Genomic DNA, 19,078 nt, shown 5'->3' on the forward strand with positions numbered 1-19,078 from the left:
TATAGCGCGTTTTCAGTCTGCGCTCGTTTATCGAAGTTGTTGGTTGTATACGTGGCAGTGGTCCCCTACATCTTCGTCAAATTCTCAAGAAGCAGGCAAGATTGAATGGAGAATTTCGCTGTTGTTGTTCGAGCTGCTGTTAAGCAGAACAATCCTCATCAAACGAACGAAAGGATCATGTAATGCAAATAGTCATTTTTGAAACAAAATGGGTTTCAAGTAAAAAATATGTTGTGTCATGAAACCATGACATGGTGATTTGTTAGAAAGAGTAAAACGGACAGGACCAGTCAAAGTAGAGATCATAGCATCCCCCTATTGTCCCTTCTTTCGAAGAAACACATCAGAAAGTTTCGTTCTTATGCGCGACTTCATACTTTCTTACGAATAGTACCATTCTATATGCATCATAAGCCACCGGCTCCGAAGAACGAGACATAGCATCTTAAATGAACCCTGGACATCGCAGAATTTCAAAGACGAAGTGTCAAATACTGCATGAATGTGAAGCTTTCTCTTTTTTTGGGCATTTATCTGTGACTCGTTTAAATCGGACTAGGTTTTTTTTTTTTTTAGCAAACTGTCTGTCTGGCTTTTCCTGAAGGAAAATTATTTATATCTGACGCCCTCCCGTCAGATATGGTTAGTCAGTCCTAGGTGAACATTAATGCAGGGTACAGGAAATCTCCTGCTGCGAGATCGTCGTTAATTGTAAGCAAGAGGCTTTTCTCGGAAAATTAAGAGGGCTATATAAACGATGGATAATTTCTTCTTTTCTTGTGAAAATCTATGCTCTGAGGATCAGATTTTATTCTTCTCTGAGAATCAGATTAAACGCACAAACAATAATAAGTTGATGCATAAATGCCAAGTCTTAATTAAAAGAGCATTTTGTTTCGTACAAACACTTGAATTCGCAACTCAACTATGTAAACGAGCCAAAACTCACCCAATTCGTCCTGAAGAGACTCTCAAAAATTTAACAGTCTTTAGCTCAATCACACAAACACTTTTCTTAACCTTCTTTGCATATGATAATGTTCACATTCGCTCATTGAAACCAGCCTTTATGTGGTTGAGCGGGTATATCCTACACGTGACATTTATTGCAGTACTGCAAGCGCCAGAGTTCTTGTATTTCTTTCTCTTGAGATTAGTGTTTTAGTTGTTGTTTTTTTTGGGAATAGATTGCTAATATATCATTCTTTTAATAGTATTTTGTCAGCAACCTTTCCATCCAATGTGGTCACCAGCATTACCATATACATGAGAAATTGTGCCTCGTTTGCCGTACGGCGCAGTCCGGCAGCCGCAGTCTTCCGAGACCGAAGTTTTCCGCCCCGCTGCGTTCCGCTAAAATAGGATTTGTCAAGAGGATTGGTAAAGTCGTAATGTCAGCATTTGTAATAGACTACTTATTCAATAACAACCAATTTCAATCTCCAAAAACTATATAAAGTACAACACCAATCCAAACTTCATGGTTATTTTCAACTTCCCTTCACCTATAATATAACATCAAACAATAATACTTCAAAACAACTTCAAAAAAAAAATGGTCGCTAACAAGAGAGTTTTAATCGCTTTAACTTCATACCACGGTCCTTTCTACGCTGATGGTAACAAGACTGGTGTTTTCTTAGTCGAAGCTTTACATCCATTCAACACCTACAAAGCTAGAGGCTACGAAGTCGATTTCGTTTCTGAAACTGGTTCCTTCGGTTGGGACGCTCACTCTTTAACTGAAGATTTCTTAAACGGTCAAGACAGAAAAGATTACGAAAATAAAGACTCCGAATTCAACAAAGCTTTAGCTAACCTCAAGAAGCCAAGTGAAGTCAATGCTGCTGACTACTCTATCTTCTTCGCTTCTGCCGGTCACGGTACTCTATTCGACTACCCAACCGCCAAAGGTTTACAAAGCATCGCCGCTGACATTTACGAACAAGGCGGTGTCTTATCTGCTGTCTGTCACGGTCCAGCTATTTTTGATGGCTTAAATGACAAGAAGACTGGTAAGAACGTCTTAACTGGAAAGGTCATCACTGGTTTCACTGATGTTGGTGAAGCTATCATGGGTGTCGACACCATCATGAAGGAAAAGAATTTACTTTCCGTTGAAGACATTGCCAAGAAATACAATGTTAAATACTTAGCCCCAATTGGTCCATGGGATGATTTCTCCATCACCGATGGTAGAATTGTTACTGGTGTTAACCCAGCTTCCGCTAGCTCTGTCGCAACCAGATCCATGGATGCTGCTGAAAAATAAATTCATATAGTTTTATAAATTTATATAGCTTTTTTTCTTCAAAAATATACCATTCACAATCTCTTAAAAACGATGTCTACGGTTATATCTACTCATACAAGAGGACATTTTATTTCGTAAGTATCCGTATCCCTATAAAACAACCCATCTACAGCTTTTGGTATATTTATTGACAGCGTTATGTTGTCGAGTTGGCATTATTGCTATTTTCAAGACCTCTCGATTAAATTTAGACTATTTGTACACTATGAATAAGGCTAACTTAAGGTTTATTTTTTCTGCTTTATTTATTTAAATTTTAGCCATGACATAATCACTATTAAGATTTGTGTTAACACAGGGCTGTAAACAAAAATAAAATAAAAAGGAAAGGGCCTCCAGATTATGACCTAAGTACTAGATAGTTAACTAGTAAAGTCCTTGGAACATCTTGTAAAAAATCTAATACATTATCAGGGGCGGGATGTGACGTAAAGGAAGACCAGAGGATGTCTCTTGTATATTATTATCGTTAATATTGTTCATGTTGTGGATGTCAGTCAAATAATTAAAATAATTCTTATTAATCAGCGGTTATACCAAATAATGCACTGGTTATATATAAAATAAAATATACAATAAATAATATACAGTGTGACAAACTTTGATCAAACTTCAGTGTTCACCTGAGTATTTATACAATTTCCAACATATTTTGCTTTGTAACATTTTTCCATGTTCTATAATCATATTTGTAATATTCTCTAATATTTACTGCCGATAAATTCATCGATTTATCACATTACCATATTATTATGTAATGTTGAATACCGATAAATTTACTGTTTCTCATATTATCTCATTATTATGTAATTTAATCCTTCTAGAACATTCCATATTTGTCATTCTAACTATCAGAACATTGAAATGTCAGTATAATGCCATTTCCAGCAGGATGCAAGGTAATGGTTAAAGAACTTTAACTATATGGGCATTTCAATTTATAATTTTTTTATTCAAAAATACAAATAATATGGAGGGTTGGCCGAGTGGTCTAAGGCGGCAGACTTAAGATCTGTTGGACGGTGTCCGCGCGAGTTCGAACCTCGCATCCTTCATTATTTTTTTGAATTTTTTGAAGTCAGAAGAGGCTGAAGTTATACAACCTGATATCCAAGGGAAAGAAAACGTATATAAAGGGATGTGACCTGGTAATACGACCTTCAAACTAAGTAATTCCAGTATACAGTTTGAGCAAAATGCCACTTTTAAAATCAATTAAAGAGAAATTTGAACACTCGAAACTTACACCGAAGTCTCATGCTGCTTTAGAACCAAGTATCCCAAGCACCTCAAGTGAAATTGATCAAAAGACAATTTATAGGTATCGTTATAATTATGGTGTTAATTTAGGTTCCTTATTTGTTTTAGAACCATGGATTTATAATACGATGTTTGAAGAAGGCGGAAATGATGAGTTCCATGCTATCTCAAACTACATGCAAAAACACTCTGTCAATGAGGCCATCGCAAAATTGAGCGAGCATTATAACGCCTATATTTCCAAAATCGATTGGAACTGGTTACGGACACAAGCTAATGTTACAGCATTGAGGGTCCCAATTGGTTATTGGCATGTTAAAAATGGTGACTTCCTGAGCCACTTACCATTTGAACCTTTGAGAAAAGTCTATGAAGGTGCTAAGCCATGGGAATTTTTGAGAGAATTGGTTAAAACTGCCCAGAGTTATAATATTGGTATATTGATTGATGTACATGGTTTGCCTGGGGGAGCAAATACTGATGCACACAGTGGTATTCAAAATCCCAAGCCAACTTTCTTTCAAGAAAGTAAATACGTGAGTACAATGACAGATGAAATTTTACCCTTTATTGTACAGGATATTTGCTCAAATTATGTCAACATAATTGGATTGCAAATCATTAACGAGTCTGTTTTTAATAACAATGCAAAAGGTCAAAAAAAATACTATTCCAAAGCTATTTCAAGCATTAGGGAAATAGATAGTACATTGCCAATTGTTATCTCAGATGGATGGTGGCCTGATCAATGGGCTGATTGGCTAGTTCAAAATAAGCTCGACTCGGCAGTAGTGGTTGATTCTCATATTTATCGTTGCTTTTCTGAAGATGACAAATCGAAGCATGCTGGGCAAATAATAGAAGGTTTGCCTCAATCAGTAAACTTCCCTTATGATAAAGCCGACTACATGGTTGGAGAATTTTCCTGCGTTCTCGATAATGCCACCTGGAATAAGACTCAAGGTGACCGCAATGTTCATATTCATGATTTTGGTAATGCAGAGACAAAAATCTTCAGTCAAGTTTCCAGTTGGGGCTGGTTCTTTTGGACTTTACAATTCCAATATGGTGATGGGGGCGAATGGGGGTTTGTTCCAATGATGGAAAAAGGTAATTTGTTGAAGAGACGTAACATACCAGTAAACATTCCAAAGGAAAAGGTTGACAATATAATCTCTGAACATGTTGAGTATTGGAAGAAAAACGGTGGCGAGAATTTCGAGCATTGGAGATATGAAGATGGTATAAAGACAGCAATTGCTGATATACAAATGTTTGACAAGTTTGATTGTTCATCTTTAGGAAGATGGCATTCATGGATGGTTCAACGCAGGGAGCAGTACATTAAACTTAAAAATGACAGTGAATATATGTGGGAATGGGAACAAGGCTTTCAACGTGGATTGAAAGAATTTAATAAAAATTAGCCACTTTTACGGATAATCAAAGGATTATTTTATATACATGTGCGTATAGTCACGATAAAATGGTATATTTTTTCTAAAGAGTTGATTCAGTTGTCATTATAATAATTTCAAGTATTTTACGTAATACCCGCAGTCTCGGTTAGAGTCATTTAAAGAAAGTATGCTGGAAATGTGCAAGATTTTGAGTATGCAATAACTGGGCTCAATACTCGAGCTGCCAAGCATCATGAGAACAAGTTTTACTAGAATTGTTTGAGCTTTACATAATATATTGTGCAATAATTAGCACGCATATTCTTGACTTGCTGGTGCATTTTTCACTTCAACAAGTGTATAAGGAGGATGAAATACTTACGGGGTGTCCCTCAGATAACTTCATCATCTTCACATATAGGTCATATATGTATGGACTTTGCCTCCACAAAAACATAATAACCATTCAATACCTGTCTAACAAACTCATCATATCACAATATTAGCAAGTATAGCTCCAGTAATGTAGATAATGATAACTCCTGGGCCGAAGCGACCAAAGTGCCTCGCTATTCATGCTTTTATCTTTGACACGACACTAATGGATGTATACCCTCAACGTTGTCGATGATAGTTGGACTCTTCTATTCGAATTACTCAAAGAGAAGATCCCCCCCTAATCAAAATAAAGGAGGGAATGTATATAACGATGCCTTATTTAACGTAACTTTGACCTATCTGTAAGTTACCGTTTGATTGTGCTTGGTCACGTGAATATAACATGATTTTATATGATAATGAGTGGTAAAGTTTTAATGAAAAAATCACAGATTACTGGTTCTATAGTGTAGTGGTCATCACTGTCGGTTTTGATCCGACCAACCCCGGTTCGAATCCGGGTAGGACCTTCATTTTTCAACTTTTTTTGCTCTTGGTCATATCAAAAGACTGAATAAGCGTTCATCTTAAATGAAGTCAGCAGTGAACCTAGGAAGTACATCAAGTGGTTAGCTTATATATCTGTATACTTTTCAAGACACCCTCTTCTGATCTATTTCTGTATAGGTCTGTAATGCATACACATCCTTTGTAGCATACAAAAACGCATTAGAATTTGGGAATCGAGAAGCATTGGCTAAATTCTTTGCATCTTCGTTTAAATTACTAGCTACAAAGTTGATTGTATTTCTTGCATGACGACTTTACCATCTTTTTTTTTTATTGTTATTATTATTATTATTAAGATATGGAGCGATGATTATGGTATAAGCTACCTAAATAGATACAAAAAATTATTGACTGGGTCCATTTAAATTCCTTCCTTTATATTTAATATGAATTATTATTATTTTTGACTTAGTTTCTTCTCTAAATCAGTGACTCTTTTCTTTAATTCAGCGTTTTCTAATTCTAATAGATTCGATTTAATTTGTAATTCCTTTGAACGGCCAAATGATAGCATTTTTGACATTTTATCATTTTCATTTGTCAAAATTTCTAGTTTATTCAAAAGTTTATGCGATATCGTCTCCACATCGTACCTACCGTTTTCTGTGATACCATTAGTTGGATTTAAAGAGATTGAAGTTAATATTGTTTCCAATGTTTCCTGAGTTTTCGATAGTTGTGATTCCTTTTCAGCTAATGTATCAGATAATTTAATTATAATATTTTCTATATTTTTAGGGATTTGAATAGTATCATTTGTTGCCTTTTTATTGAATAAATTTTTGAGTGCTATTATTTCGTTTTCCAGTGATTCAATCTGTGAGTCCTTAATTTGTAAATTCACCTTTAATTTTTCAATCGTTTCATCGTAACTGTTATTGTTACTACTACTTTTATTATTACTACTATTATTATTATTGTTACTACTATTAGTATTACTATTATTACTATTATTATTATTGTTGTTATTATTATTGCTATTACTATTTTCGAGATCCAGACTTGTATTTGCGCTTACATTATTGTTGAAATGCATGTATTTTATGTTAGAATCGTATAGCTGCGAACCATTTGTAGTATTTGAAGAACCGTTATTGAATGATAAATTACTGAATGAAGCGTCTATTGAAGAAGAAGGGATATTCTGTTGTTGTTGTGGATCGAAAGTGTAGTTCATGTAATTCATATCGAGTCTAAAGAATTGGGTGGCTACTATGTATATTTCTTGTGTATGCCCACTTTAATGCGTTTCAAATAAAATTTCTTTAATGTTTCCCGCTATCATTGGAGATCCGAATTGCAACAATGACAGTTCCAAGATGCGTGATAACAACTTCAGTGCCAAAATTATTCGATGGGAAAAAGTTATTTGCTCTAACAGTAGGGTTACAATTTGGTTGAAGCGAAAAAAATTCAAAGTGTGCCATGAGAAAATAGGGTTGGATCGACCCACCGCGCATGTAAGGTTAATAATGGATAATTTTATTGGTATAGAGGAATAAAAGTGAGAAGTAATAAATAAAGCTTTAAATATCTCAAGTACTCAATACACCTTTTGCGTATTGTAAAATAAAATATGTAGATTTGAGGTGTTGGTTACCTGTGCACCTAGGGTTACGACGCGCTCTAGTCACTCTTATGAAGTATCCGGGCACATCGAGCTTTAGGGCAAAAAAAAATATTGTAGGTTTTTCTGCTAGTTACAATTTTTCGAGGTAAGGTAGGGTAACAATGAAGAATAAGAAAAGATGTCATCAAGTAGACAGCTAATAAATAGAGGATTAGTTGATTAATCTCTTTATTGAGTTGGCAGAGCCCTGAATGAGATGCGATGGGGGATGGCACGGCGGTGTGAAGAATGTATACGTTGTCCATGGTGATTTAAAACACCGACATGTAAATGGAGCAGGGGAAAAAATGACGGGCTGGAGAGTCCAAAATAACGCCGATGAGTAGAGAGATGTAAGTATGGGGATGCATTGATGGAGTATAAATATTTATGCTGGACGTAGGAGGTCCGAGATGGCATGAATGGCGTGTGTGGATAATATCGCCGTTCTTTTAAAAAGATATGAAGTAATTAAATCTGGGGAAGAGAAAAGTAGAAAAATTTAAACTAAGATTTGTTGATGCATGTTGTGAGTACAAGAGGTATTTCGGGTTGTAAACAGAGTGGAAACGGGGGGGAATGAGCAAGCAAATGTTTCAATAAGAGGAATTATAACTTATACGGAGGCAGGTTTCTCAAGAGTGGAGTGATTAAAACAAGTTTCAAAAAGTTCGTTTACCGACTGTAATGAAAATTTCTCGAAGAAAATTGGTGCTATATAAATGCGGGATGGATGATGGTTGGTTCCAGTTGGAAAGATTGTTAGGAAACCAAAGCAATTGAGACATTTATTAATCATGATTGATCAAACCGAACTAAAACCATACTATCACCATGCTGGTGCAACATTATCTGAAGGTATTACGTACGTGGAAGAAACCGATACGTTATATTGGATAGATATTTACAAAGCCGAAATCCATAGAGTAACTGACGTTGAAAGACCTGAGAGTAGCCATTGCTACATGAGTATTAGTCGTGAAACGTACGATGATGCGAATGCCAATATTTCGTACCCCGAAATCGAGGGATATCAGGAGAGTGTCGGTACTATGTTCATGACTAAAGAGACTGTTGAGGGTGATGGTAACGTCTTATTATTTGCCAGTAAATGGGGTATTGGTAGATGTGATCTTTCGACAAAAAAATGGGAATATGTCAAACTGTATTCGGATTGTAAAGAATTGAAGGAAGGAGAACGGTTTAAGAGGTTACGTTCAAATGACGGTAACGTTACACCAGATGGAAAATATTTATACGTTGGATTAATGAATGATTTCAAGTACGACGTTAGTGAGGACGGATGTATTGTTAAGATATCACTAGTTGAAGATAGTATTGAGATTGTGTGGAACGCTATATTGATACCAAATTCAATCAACTGGTATAAAAACGATGTTTATATTACGGATTCGTTGAAGCATCGTATTTGGAGATGTGAATATGATTATGAAAATGATACGATTGGTGAGAAGAGGGAAATTTTGATTCACATCAAGGAACAAAATAATCAACAGTACGAATCACCAGAGCCTGATGGAAGCGTAATTGATAGTGTTCATGGAATACTTTATCAATGTGTATGGTCCACTAGCAAAGTTCAAGTGTACGATTTGACTAAGGATGGATTATTAATGGACGAAATTGTTTTACCTAATGCTACAAGTAGAATTTCATGTTGTTCGATTGCGAAGAATGACTTATTTGTTACATGTGGTAATCTTGAAATTTCTGACGAAGAATACAAAGCCACGGACAGATCAGGCGGATGTATTTACAGAATTCGTAATATTTTGACTGAGACTCCAAGAAATTCCAGGAACATTTTAACGTCTTTTATGTAATGCGGACAATAAAATTATATAATTGAGCCAAGCTATCAAATATAAATTTATTTTTAAAGCATCACTGATTTCTTTTTACCCCTTTAAGGAACGAATAGTACGAATACGGGAAATCTTACCCCTTTCAGCTGTCCAAAACGAGAAAAAAGATTGACATCCAAAAATCTTACGTATTTTTAGTAATCCCTGGAGGCTACTCTGGCCGATCTTCCCTCTGGGAAAATTTCTTTGCCCAGCACGCCAAGTTTTGCCCAGCGAGAAAAACGTTCATTGCATTCGCCGCGAGACAGACAGACAGACAGACAGCGGATTTTTGTTCCACCCGCCAAAAATTAAGGGGCTTCTCACCGAAAGAACAGCAAATTTTTCTATGAAAGGAGGAGCTCTTCTGATGCAGCCGGTCACTCTCTGCCATTTTTCCCTGTCTTGTTAATATATAAAGGCTCTCGACATTGTACCATGTGTCTCTTTTCTTTGAGGGATTTCTTATTTGTATTCTCTCTTATATATTCTTATCTTATAACTCAACTATAGATAACTATCTAAATTTTAATACAATATTCCAATAATGCCAAAGGTCGCTATCGTCATCTACACTTTATACGGTCACACCGCCGCTTTAGCTGAAGCTGAAAAGAGAGGTGTCGAAGCCGCTGGTGGTTCTGCCGACATTTACCAAGTCCCAGAAACTTTAACTCCAGAAGTCGTCAAGGCTCTAGGAGGCCAACCAAAGCCAGATTACCCAATTGCCACAAGAGATACCTTAACTGAATACGATGCCTTCCTTTTCGGTATTCCAACCAGATTCGGTAACTTCCCAGCTCAATGGAAGGCCTTCTGGGATGCCACTGGTGGTTTATGGGCTAAAGGTGCTTTACACGGTAAAGTTGCCGGTGTCTTCGTCTCTACCGGTACTGGTGGTGGTAACGAAGCCACTGCTATCAACTCTTTAAGTGTCTTGGCTCACCACGGTATCATCTACGTTCCATTAGGTTACAAGAACTGTTTCCCAGAATTGACCAACTTAAACGAAGTTCACGGTGGTTCTCCATGGGGTGCTGGTACTCTTGCCGGTGCTGATGGTTCCAGATCTCCAAGCGAATTGGAACTAAAGATTCACGAAATTCAAGGTAAGACTTTCTACGAAACCGTCCAAAAATTTTAAATTAATTAATAAAATTATATAACTTCAATTAATTTAACAACTACTTTCTCATAATAGAACAAACTCTTTCTCTTGTTTTTATATCTCTTGCTTTTATAGTGCTTTAAATGTCCCACAGCCTCTCGCGGCGCTATCTGCCTCCTCTTTCCACTTCCCCCGCGCTCATCTCTCTATACCTCGCATATTATATAAAAAGGGCATAGATTATCAAATATACGAATGCATATATGTATATTAGTAATGATATCGAATGATGGTAAGCTCGAATAGTTACGATATGGATCTTTCAGAAGATACTGATCGATATTCGTCATTCAAGCTGAAAAGAACCAATTCTTTGAACATTGTACCTTCAAACAATAGTTCAATTTCAATTGATTTTGAAACAATCAAAAGTAATAACGATTGTTGGGAAATTTTACAATCTTGGAAATTTATTAAATCTTTACAAAGATTGTTAATTTCAAATAATCTGGAAATCGACATTTATAGTACAAGATTAGAAAATATTACATGGAGAACATGGTGCAAAGTAAAACCGCATTTTTGCCGTAATTGGGTTCGTAGTACTATCACCACACTGAAACCAATATTGAAAAAGACATCACCAAGTGATTCCACAGTTAAAAACTCACAGATTTGGAAATCCAATAAAAATAAATCATTCTCAAACAAAGAAAATTTCGTTCATAAGAAAAGTAAACATATCCATTTCAACAATAATGTGAAACAATATATTGCGTTAACTTCATTGACTCAACTTCAGCTTTTACCTTCAACAAATTTAAATGATACTGGAGAAAATAATAATACCGATACCCCAAGTAATTATTTCACCAATTTTAAAAAAGGTTTAAATTACAATTACGACTATAATTCTGTATATACACAAGATACTTCAACTTTCTTACCTGTACTGAATTGCTACACTGATATAGTCGATGTTCCAGAAAATATCAACGTTTCAGATTTGCAGAAGACAATCTCACTTTCAGAAGAGATTGATACTCTCTCAATAACAACACATCAGACGCAGTTACCACCATTACTGAAAAAAAGATCAAGCTCTTCAAACTCTTCAAATTTCATATTCACATCTTCTTCAGATTCAAGCTCAAGCAACTCATCATTAGAAAGTCTGCATAAATCAAGTACCTTCAGCATGTTCTAATTATTCATCCCAACCGAATTTTTGTACAATTATCGATTAAACATACTCATATATATGCCATTTATACTTTTATTACAAGTTCTCTTATTACAAGCCCTGTTTATGTACAGTTTTTGTTATTATACTCACTGCATTAATAAAATATATATATTTTTTTTTTGGGTATCTTCATTTTTCAATATCAGAGATGAGGTAACAAAAAGTCTATTCACAACAAACTGTACATACAAATCTCAGACCTCTCAAATGAACACAAATGGCCACTCTGTGGAAGAAGCTGTTTATAAATACGTAGGTGAACTAAACTACAACGATACACAACATGATGAGACTAGTGATTCAAATTGGGACAATCTAAGTCTAGGTTCTGATGATCTTCAAGATGATTTATCCAACACTAATTTACAAAATAATATCACTACCCCTGCAAAGTTCGATTTGGAGGATGATAACAATTCAGTGGTTAAATCTTTAGCTGATAAAAATTATCGTGATTTATTACCTAAAATCATCTCCAAATCAAATGATTCAAAAATAATTTTGGTCAGTGACAAAATCTCAGCTCAATTGGTAGTTGAATTTAATGAGAAACGTAGTAAATTAATACCAAATCCACCCAAAAACTCTAACTTTCTAAAAACAGAGCAAGATCTCATCAACGAATTTGTGTTAACATTCCTAAAATTAAATAATATTACCATGAAACAATTTAATTCTTTAATATGGAGTGAAAATGATAAAAATGAAATTGAAAAACTTGTCAAGATGAAATTTTGGAAATCAATTTACAAGATTTTTAACTATAGATTGAATTCATCCATTTACAAGCACGTCAGAAGAAAATATAATAATTTTAACAATCATTGGAATGATGAATTGGATGAAAGACTCTTTCAATTATGCCACGATGAAAAGTTAGAAGGTCAATGGTCTAAAATTGGCAAATTATTAGATAAACTACCTGATGATTGTAGAGATCGTTGGAGAAATTATGTCAAAGTTAAAGATACTAAAAATTCGAGTAAAAAATGGTCTCCAAATGAAGAAGCAAAATTATTGCGTATTGTAAATGAGTCCCTACATAAAGATCAATCTGCAAACTGGGGTCACGTTAGTCAACTGATGGGTGGCGCAAGATCACGAATCCAATGCCGTTATAAATGGAATAAACTTCATCAACAAGATTCATTAGTTAGAATCAATAGTCTGTCGAGTGAGAAACTGATCATGTTCTTTAACAAGATTAAATCTTTAAATACTGATGAATATGAAAAAATTGATTGGGACAGTCTAGCCAATAAAGATTTAACGCCAATGGACTGGAAGCTTTGTTATAACAAATGGAAGAGGAAAATAAAGTCTAATAAGGAGAAAACAGTTGTGGAAATTTGTGATGAATTGTTAAAACTTCTCAAACATGAGCAACCGGTAAAATAGAGAAAATTCATCATTATTTCAACTAGCAGAAACGTTTTGAAGTTATATTATCAAAAATATATGTTTGGTATCCACGTATAACAATCCGGTAAAAGGAGGCTTTTATGACTGCTCCAAAAGGTTCGAAGTTGTCTAATCCTTAGGCTTCTCAAGTACGACTTGGAAAATCATTTGTTAATACTATCCTCCCTATTACTCTCGGAGGATTTGGTTCTGGAAGTAGAGCACACTGCGCCAAAACCTACATATATCTACGCCAGGTAATGGAACGGTCTCAAATCGTTTGAATTAGCCTTTCTGGGACGAGCTCTGAAAAAGATTTCTTATTATCTCCAAATCGCACGAAATGCCATCACAGTATTATATTGTCGAATGCAGGAAATGACAAGCTTAAGGTGATTTCCCTTACATTCCATGAGGATATTTGACTAACCGCTCTGTGCTTAATCTGTTATTGACAGCAACCGAGAATGATATATGGGGCACCACTGATATAAATCCAAACCAATTTATCTTAATCGAGTCTATTCCTATCTATTACGATATTTATTGGATTCCCATTCATTGAATACTGCATGTGATTGTAAAATCAAATCAAAAATGAATGTATGTCCTCCGTTTAATCTTAGGGTCAGTTTCATTGCTTTGATGAACTCTATATATCTTTCAACTAAAAGTTTGTCACCAATACTTCTGTATATTCTAGATTGATCTCCTGCTTCTACAGTATATTTAGGTACTATTTGTAATTCAACGTATTTTTGAACTTGGAAAACCAAATCGTCTGGTTCACCTTCAAAATCTGCAAATGACTTTTTTGTATGCTTCTTGAGATATTCCTCACTAAAGTCTTCTAACTCATTATAGAAATTTTCAATATAATCTGAATCTTCCGGTAGTTGTTTGAATTCATCAATTCCAATTTTTCCAGAAGCTGAACCTGTGGAATCGCTCTTCAGATGCGTTGTAGGCGGTATTATTACTCTTTTTGAAATTGTTTTAGAATGGATAGGGACACTCAAGGAAAACCTACGAAAAGAACCTCTCAGAAGTACTGAACTCAACGCCAATCGAGACATTAGCACTTTATGTCGTTTGCTTTGAAAAAATGAAGAATGCACTGCATGTAAAAATATCACTCTTTCCCCCTTATATACATCATGAATTACCCACTATTTATAAAATTTTGTGGTCGCCCTTTTTCTCTTTCTCATTCATTCAATTAAGAAGTGATAACGAAAGAAACGGCTTAGTGATGTTACTACGATGAGAGGGCCCAAGGAGTAGATACTTTCAATGAACGCAGAAAGGGCTAGTGATTTGTGACTACAGCTCGTCTTTTCCGCTCAAATGTCCTGCAGTCCTATTTTACTATACTTATATAACTGTACCTTTGTTTATCAACTTCCGCAACGATTTCATTGATCTCTTGATTATGTAAGAAAGTAACCTTGAAACAATTATTGTCGATTAGGTTGAATCACCGGCCCCCGCCCGTCCTCATCCGCAAAGGCCTTGCTTATATAAAGGAACAGTTCCACTCTGAACAAACACATTTAATAAAGCTCGACCAATTGTCGTGTACACAAATCCACAGCCATGTCAATCCCTCAATCTCAAAAAGTTCTACTTATTGATGGACTAAGTGAGGGTTATGAAGTTATCAAGTACGAGGATTTCGCAACTCCTATCATTGTTACTGATGACGAAGTCATAATCAAAAATCGCTACACTGGTGTTAACTATATCGAATCATATTTCCGTAAAGGTATTTATCCGGCAGAATTGCCTTATGTATTGGGAAGAGAAGCTGTCGGTACAGTTGTAGCTATTGGTAAAAGTGTTAGAGATTTAAAAGTTGGTGATAAAGTCAGTTACATAGCAGGCGCCACTTTTGCTCAATTCACCAAGGTGCCAAATTCGACCCATGTGTTCAAGCTGCCAGATACTACGAGCACTGAACAACTCAAGTTATATGCTGCAGGTATGATACAGGGACTAACTGCATTAACCTTCGTCAACGAAGCATATGACGTGAAAAAGGGAGACTACGTGCTATTATATGCGGCTGCAGGTGGTGTTGGTCTGATTTTCAATCAATTACTAAGAATGAGAGGAGCTCATACAATTGCTGTGGCATCTACTAACGAAAAACTATCTTTAGCCAAAGAGAATGGCGCTGAGTTTTTGATTAATTCCAAGGAGGATAACATTCTTGAAAAAGTTCAACAAATTACAAAGGGCAACGGTGTCGATGTGGCATTCGATTCTGTAGGGAAGGACACTTTTGAAACCACTTTGTCATGCTTGAAAAGAAAAGGTACTTTCGTATCTTACGGTAATGCCTCGGGGCCAGTACCTCCATTTCCACTATCTCGTTTATCGCCAAAAAACATCAGACTCCTAAGACCACAATTGTTTGGTTATGTTGCTCAAGCTGATGAATTCCGTCACTATACCGAAGAATTGATTTCTTTAATTGATTCAGGGAAACTGAACATCAAGCTCTTTAAGATTTATCAACTTTATGATTACGTACAAGCAGCAAAAGATATAGAAAGTAGGAGTACTACCGGTAAGCTTATTTTAGAAGTCCCACAATAATGGGCTTAACGTTGTCGTCATAGTTACGTTTCGTTTAATTCGCCTGCTCTTCACGGGTGTTACTAAAAATTATCTACTAGTGCCAAAGTAGACGCAAGTAAAATGTTTATATCGTACAGTAAATACACATAATTTGTTCACCAAACAGTATTTCTCGAAATATATACTCAGCTTCGCTCTAAAATGGCACCTGTAAATCACCCTAGGGCTACTTAATAACTTCTATTCAGGACTTGAGCTTTTTCTTGCAGGAAAAGAAGCCTAGAACTTTATCAGCCCCTGGTAGCAGTTCACATACCGCTCTATAACGCAAAACCAGCTTGGTGTGGAGAGGCCCTCAATGCTATTTAGCCTTCAAATTCCTCTAGATTTTTTTACACTCTGCAATTTATTTTTGTGTGACGCTATGGTGCTAATTCGCTGACACTATATATATAATGTCAAAGTCAAGAACCAGGGATATACAAACTTACAATGGACAAAGAGTGCATTGCAAATTTTTATTAATCAGAGGAAGCTATTATAGACTATTTAAGATTAACTATCCATCTCAATTTAAATTTGCTTCATAGCTATTTGCGTTCTTCTTATTAATTGCTGAAATATTGGTCAAAATAGAACTATAGATATACAATGAGCTTGCTAGAATCAGAAGAAGAATGGGTCTTCAAAACGAAGCGTGCTGCCTTTAGAAACTGGTTTTTTATGGGCCTCAAAAAAGATTCTGAACTAAGTTGTGGAAAAGTTCCCGACAGATCTTCAAATTCACTTGAATTGAGCAGATCAAAAGGGCTGTCACCCACATACTTTCAAAGTACATTATTTGGCTCCCTCAGATCCGCAACAACCTCTTTACGAAAAAGGCCTTTCCTTCTAAAGAGTCAAAGACGTAGAAATGGGAAGGGAAATCGCACTCGAAGCAAAAGGTCATTTCAATTGAAGGAAAATGTTAAAACCAAGCTTCAAAAACTAAAAAGCACTTGTAATAAATTTGTTATATCGTCTAAAATTCCGGTTACCCAGAATGACTCTACATATCTTTCACAGGAAATGTCCTTAATATGTTCTCATCACGACAATGATGCTGGAGAAAAATTATCATGTTACAAAAGCTTCAGAACAAGCTCAAGAGATTTGAGCTTACTTTTTGAATACACTATGAAAGATGATTCAAGTGATTTCAATTTCGAGAGTAAGGCCAATAGTAATCCTCCAATTTTAAAAAGTTTGCTATTTAGTGGACGCCCTACTAGTCAACAAGACCATAACAATAAAACTCTCCCTATCTTTTCAAATAATCTGTCAACTTCAGCTGATATAGTTATAGAGGCAAAAACTACTGAAAATAAAAGAATTTACGATAAAGTTTTGCAAGAACTGGTAAGTTTAAAAAATTCAGGTTTTACAAGATCGAAAAAGACGTCAGTAAGATTGTTGGATAATGATAGTCTTGGATCTGACTCCCTTGCCAGCACTTCTATGGTAGTACCAGATGTTACTTATGAGAATGACACCAGTGTCAGCTGTCTGCTCGAGGACACCGAGTCTTCTATAGCCATAAATAAACGTTCTGAGCTAATGGATCCTTCACCTTATTCTAAATTAAAACCTAATAATAAGGAGGTTTCCTCAGTGTATTCTTCCTTACTCGAATCCTCAACCACAAGTAGTAAGGTTTACACCGTTCCAACATTTAGGGAGCAAGTCACGAGGCTAAATATTAAAGACATAATCGATAGTTTAAGAAATGGCACACTGACGGAGAAACAATTGACAGGTATGAAAAGATGCGTTCAACAGAAACTAAACTTCAAAAATAGTACATTTTATTCTGAACTACCTTCTGATTTTTTTGAAAATGAGAGTGTCCCTTATGAAGAGCCTGTCGATATTTGTGAGAAAGAGGATGATATTCTTGATACTACGGAGACAAGTGTCAGATTTGACACCACTTCAAAACTTTTAGTTTATACACCAAAAAAAATCCAACCTATACCAGATAGTAAGGCAAGTATGGAACCTCATTCAATCTTGAAGTCAAGAGATAATTCCATGATGGAGCTTGAAAATCAGCAAGCTTTGCGATGTGAGAGAGCAAATCTGAAGACTTTTATCAAATCCTTCAACTTTTTTGAGGGAAAAAGAGAAGAAGAGGAAATTGATAATGCCAAACAGCGAGAAAGTCAGTTACAAAGATACTATTCGAAGCAAATATGCCCTGAAAATTGGCCAGATGAGCTCAGTGTATCCAATCAACTTTTTATAGGTGAAAAAAACTATCGTTCATCAAAGAATAAGAGAAAGCTTTGTGGAGTTGTGACAAATTTGTAAGTGTCTAGTTTCGAAAACATATATACTATAAAAAATTTAAGATAAATATGGGTTTACTTGTTTGAATGAATTCTATCCCAAACCATACTGTTACCCAATTTTTTTAAACGTTAATGCCATTCCCATTCATATTCAGCAATATATTAAAAAAAGAAACACTCCTCATAGGGGGCTCGAACCCCTGACATTTCGGTTATCCTTGCTTAAGCGTATAATTGCCTAAAAGCCGAACGCTCTACCAACTGAGCTAACAAGGATGAGTGTTTCAAGAATTTGTCCGTACTTAATCTCGGTAATACAGTCTAATCCATGAGGATAGCTTCGTTACAAATGATGACATCAGACTTCTACTCCATGTAGTACCTTATGGGACTTTTTAATTGCATCTGTTGTTCTATTCTTTCTAATAGACAACTATAAAAAGTAACGATGAAGAAATCAGAATGGTTTTGCAACCGTTCTTGATTTACATATTGAAATTGTAATCATCTACTAGGAGGCTGATATGAACGTAATCATGTGCTTTACAGTCCCTGCGATAAATTACCAAAAAGAACTACTAATGTCCCTTTTGAAAGGGATCCTTCGAATCATTAGATATCCATCTATAATCTTTTGTAGTGCTATTTCGGTAAAAGTGCTCAAAATTTTTTTCTTCTTTCGAAGAATCGTTATTTTAATTTGAAAATTGGCATAATATAGGTGACTATATTATATTTAACAGTCTGCTGCAATGAGTTTCAAAAGTTTAGGCTGTGTGACTAACATTGGTTGAATTCTGTGGCTCTTATTTCATGTGATAATCTATTTTTATCGATGTATCAAACTGTTAAGTAATATTTTAGTAGTACTTGGAAATTATGGATTGGAGTCTTAAGTCCTTCAAACTTTAAGATATGTGACTCTCTTCCCTCTTTGTCGAACTGAATTGACAGAAGGTAGGTGATTCAAAATTCTACATTTTACATTTCACTTTACCTTAGATACACTAGTAC

General features: G+C 35.4%; 10 protein-coding genes and 3 non-coding genes across 13 annotated transcripts; 10 read left to right on the top strand and 3 right to left on the bottom strand.

Annotated features, from left to right (window-relative positions):
* Positions 1-1,555: 1,555 nt before the first annotated feature.
* KAFR0C00500 (uncharacterized protein) lies at positions 1,556-2,272 on the top strand (the record flags this gene model as incomplete). The annotated part of the gene is made up of 1 exon (XM_003956131.1): positions 1,556-2,272. The coding sequence occupies one exon, from the start codon at positions 1,556-1,558 to the stop codon at positions 2,270-2,272; it is 717 nt and encodes a 238-aa protein (XP_003956180.1).
* Positions 2,273-3,286: 1,014 nt separating this feature from the next.
* On the top strand, positions 3,287-3,369 carry KAFR0Ctrna13L. The gene has a single exon. It is a non-coding gene; the product is annotated as a tRNA-Leu (tRNA).
* A 141-nt stretch (positions 3,370-3,510) lies between these two features.
* On the top strand, positions 3,511-5,001 carry MRX18 (17-beta-hydroxysteroid dehydrogenase-like protein; the record flags this gene model as incomplete). Its single annotated transcript, XM_003956132.1, has 1 exon — positions 3,511-5,001. The coding sequence occupies one exon, from the start codon at positions 3,511-3,513 to the stop codon at positions 4,999-5,001; it is 1,491 nt and encodes a 496-aa protein (XP_003956181.1).
* Positions 5,002-5,810: 809 nt separating this feature from the next.
* Positions 5,811-5,882, top strand: KAFR0Ctrna9Q. The gene has a single exon. It is a non-coding gene; the product is annotated as a tRNA-Gln (tRNA).
* Positions 5,883-6,319: 437 nt separating this feature from the next.
* Positions 6,320-7,108, bottom strand: MUM2 (Mum2p; the record flags this gene model as incomplete). The annotated part of the gene is made up of 1 exon (XM_003956133.1): positions 6,320-7,108. One exon carries the CDS (start codon positions 7,106-7,108, stop codon positions 6,320-6,322), a length of 789 nt encoding a protein of 262 aa, XP_003956182.1.
* Positions 7,109-8,328: 1,220 nt separating this feature from the next.
* KAFR0C00530 (regucalcin) lies at positions 8,329-9,375 on the top strand (the record flags this gene model as incomplete). Its single annotated transcript, XM_003956134.1, has 1 exon — positions 8,329-9,375. One exon carries the CDS (start codon positions 8,329-8,331, stop codon positions 9,373-9,375), a length of 1,047 nt encoding a protein of 348 aa, XP_003956183.1.
* A 568-nt stretch (positions 9,376-9,943) lies between these two features.
* KAFR0C00540 (uncharacterized protein) lies at positions 9,944-10,540 on the top strand (the record flags this gene model as incomplete). Its single annotated transcript, XM_003956135.1, has 1 exon — positions 9,944-10,540. One exon carries the CDS (start codon positions 9,944-9,946, stop codon positions 10,538-10,540), a length of 597 nt encoding a protein of 198 aa, XP_003956184.1.
* Positions 10,541-10,790: 250 nt separating this feature from the next.
* REG2 (protein phosphatase regulator REG2) lies at positions 10,791-11,711 on the top strand (the record flags this gene model as incomplete). Its single annotated transcript, XM_003956136.1, has 1 exon — positions 10,791-11,711. The coding sequence occupies one exon, from the start codon at positions 10,791-10,793 to the stop codon at positions 11,709-11,711; it is 921 nt and encodes a 306-aa protein (XP_003956185.1).
* Positions 11,712-11,765: 54 nt separating this feature from the next.
* On the top strand, positions 11,766-13,148 carry KAFR0C00560 (DNA-binding protein REB1; the record flags this gene model as incomplete). The annotated part of the gene is made up of 1 exon (XM_003956137.1): positions 11,766-13,148. One exon carries the CDS (start codon positions 11,766-11,768, stop codon positions 13,146-13,148), a length of 1,383 nt encoding a protein of 460 aa, XP_003956186.1.
* Positions 13,149-13,678: 530 nt separating this feature from the next.
* Positions 13,679-14,227, bottom strand: FMP23 (Fmp23p; the record flags this gene model as incomplete). The annotated part of the gene is made up of 1 exon (XM_003956138.1): positions 13,679-14,227. One exon carries the CDS (start codon positions 14,225-14,227, stop codon positions 13,679-13,681), a length of 549 nt encoding a protein of 182 aa, XP_003956187.1.
* A 520-nt stretch (positions 14,228-14,747) lies between these two features.
* Positions 14,748-15,752, top strand: ZTA1 (NADPH:quinone reductase; the record flags this gene model as incomplete). Its single annotated transcript, XM_003956139.1, has 1 exon — positions 14,748-15,752. The coding sequence occupies one exon, from the start codon at positions 14,748-14,750 to the stop codon at positions 15,750-15,752; it is 1,005 nt and encodes a 334-aa protein (XP_003956188.1).
* Positions 15,753-16,385: 633 nt separating this feature from the next.
* Positions 16,386-18,083, top strand: GIP1 (protein phosphatase regulator GIP1; the record flags this gene model as incomplete). The annotated part of the gene is made up of 1 exon (XM_003956140.1): positions 16,386-18,083. The coding sequence occupies one exon, from the start codon at positions 16,386-16,388 to the stop codon at positions 18,081-18,083; it is 1,698 nt and encodes a 565-aa protein (XP_003956189.1).
* A 158-nt stretch (positions 18,084-18,241) lies between these two features.
* KAFR0Ctrna14K lies at positions 18,242-18,340 on the bottom strand. The gene is made up of 2 exons: positions 18,303-18,340; positions 18,242-18,278 (listed from the first exon to the last, which is right to left on the bottom strand). It is a non-coding gene; the product is annotated as a tRNA-Lys (tRNA).
* Between the last annotated feature and the right edge of the window lie 738 nt (positions 18,341-19,078).

This window comes from Kazachstania africana, chromosome 3 (assembly GCF_000304475.1).
Source record: "Kazachstania africana CBS 2517 chromosome 3, complete genome".
Classification (NCBI taxonomy): Eukaryota; Fungi; Ascomycota; class Saccharomycetes; order Saccharomycetales; family Saccharomycetaceae; genus Kazachstania; species Kazachstania africana.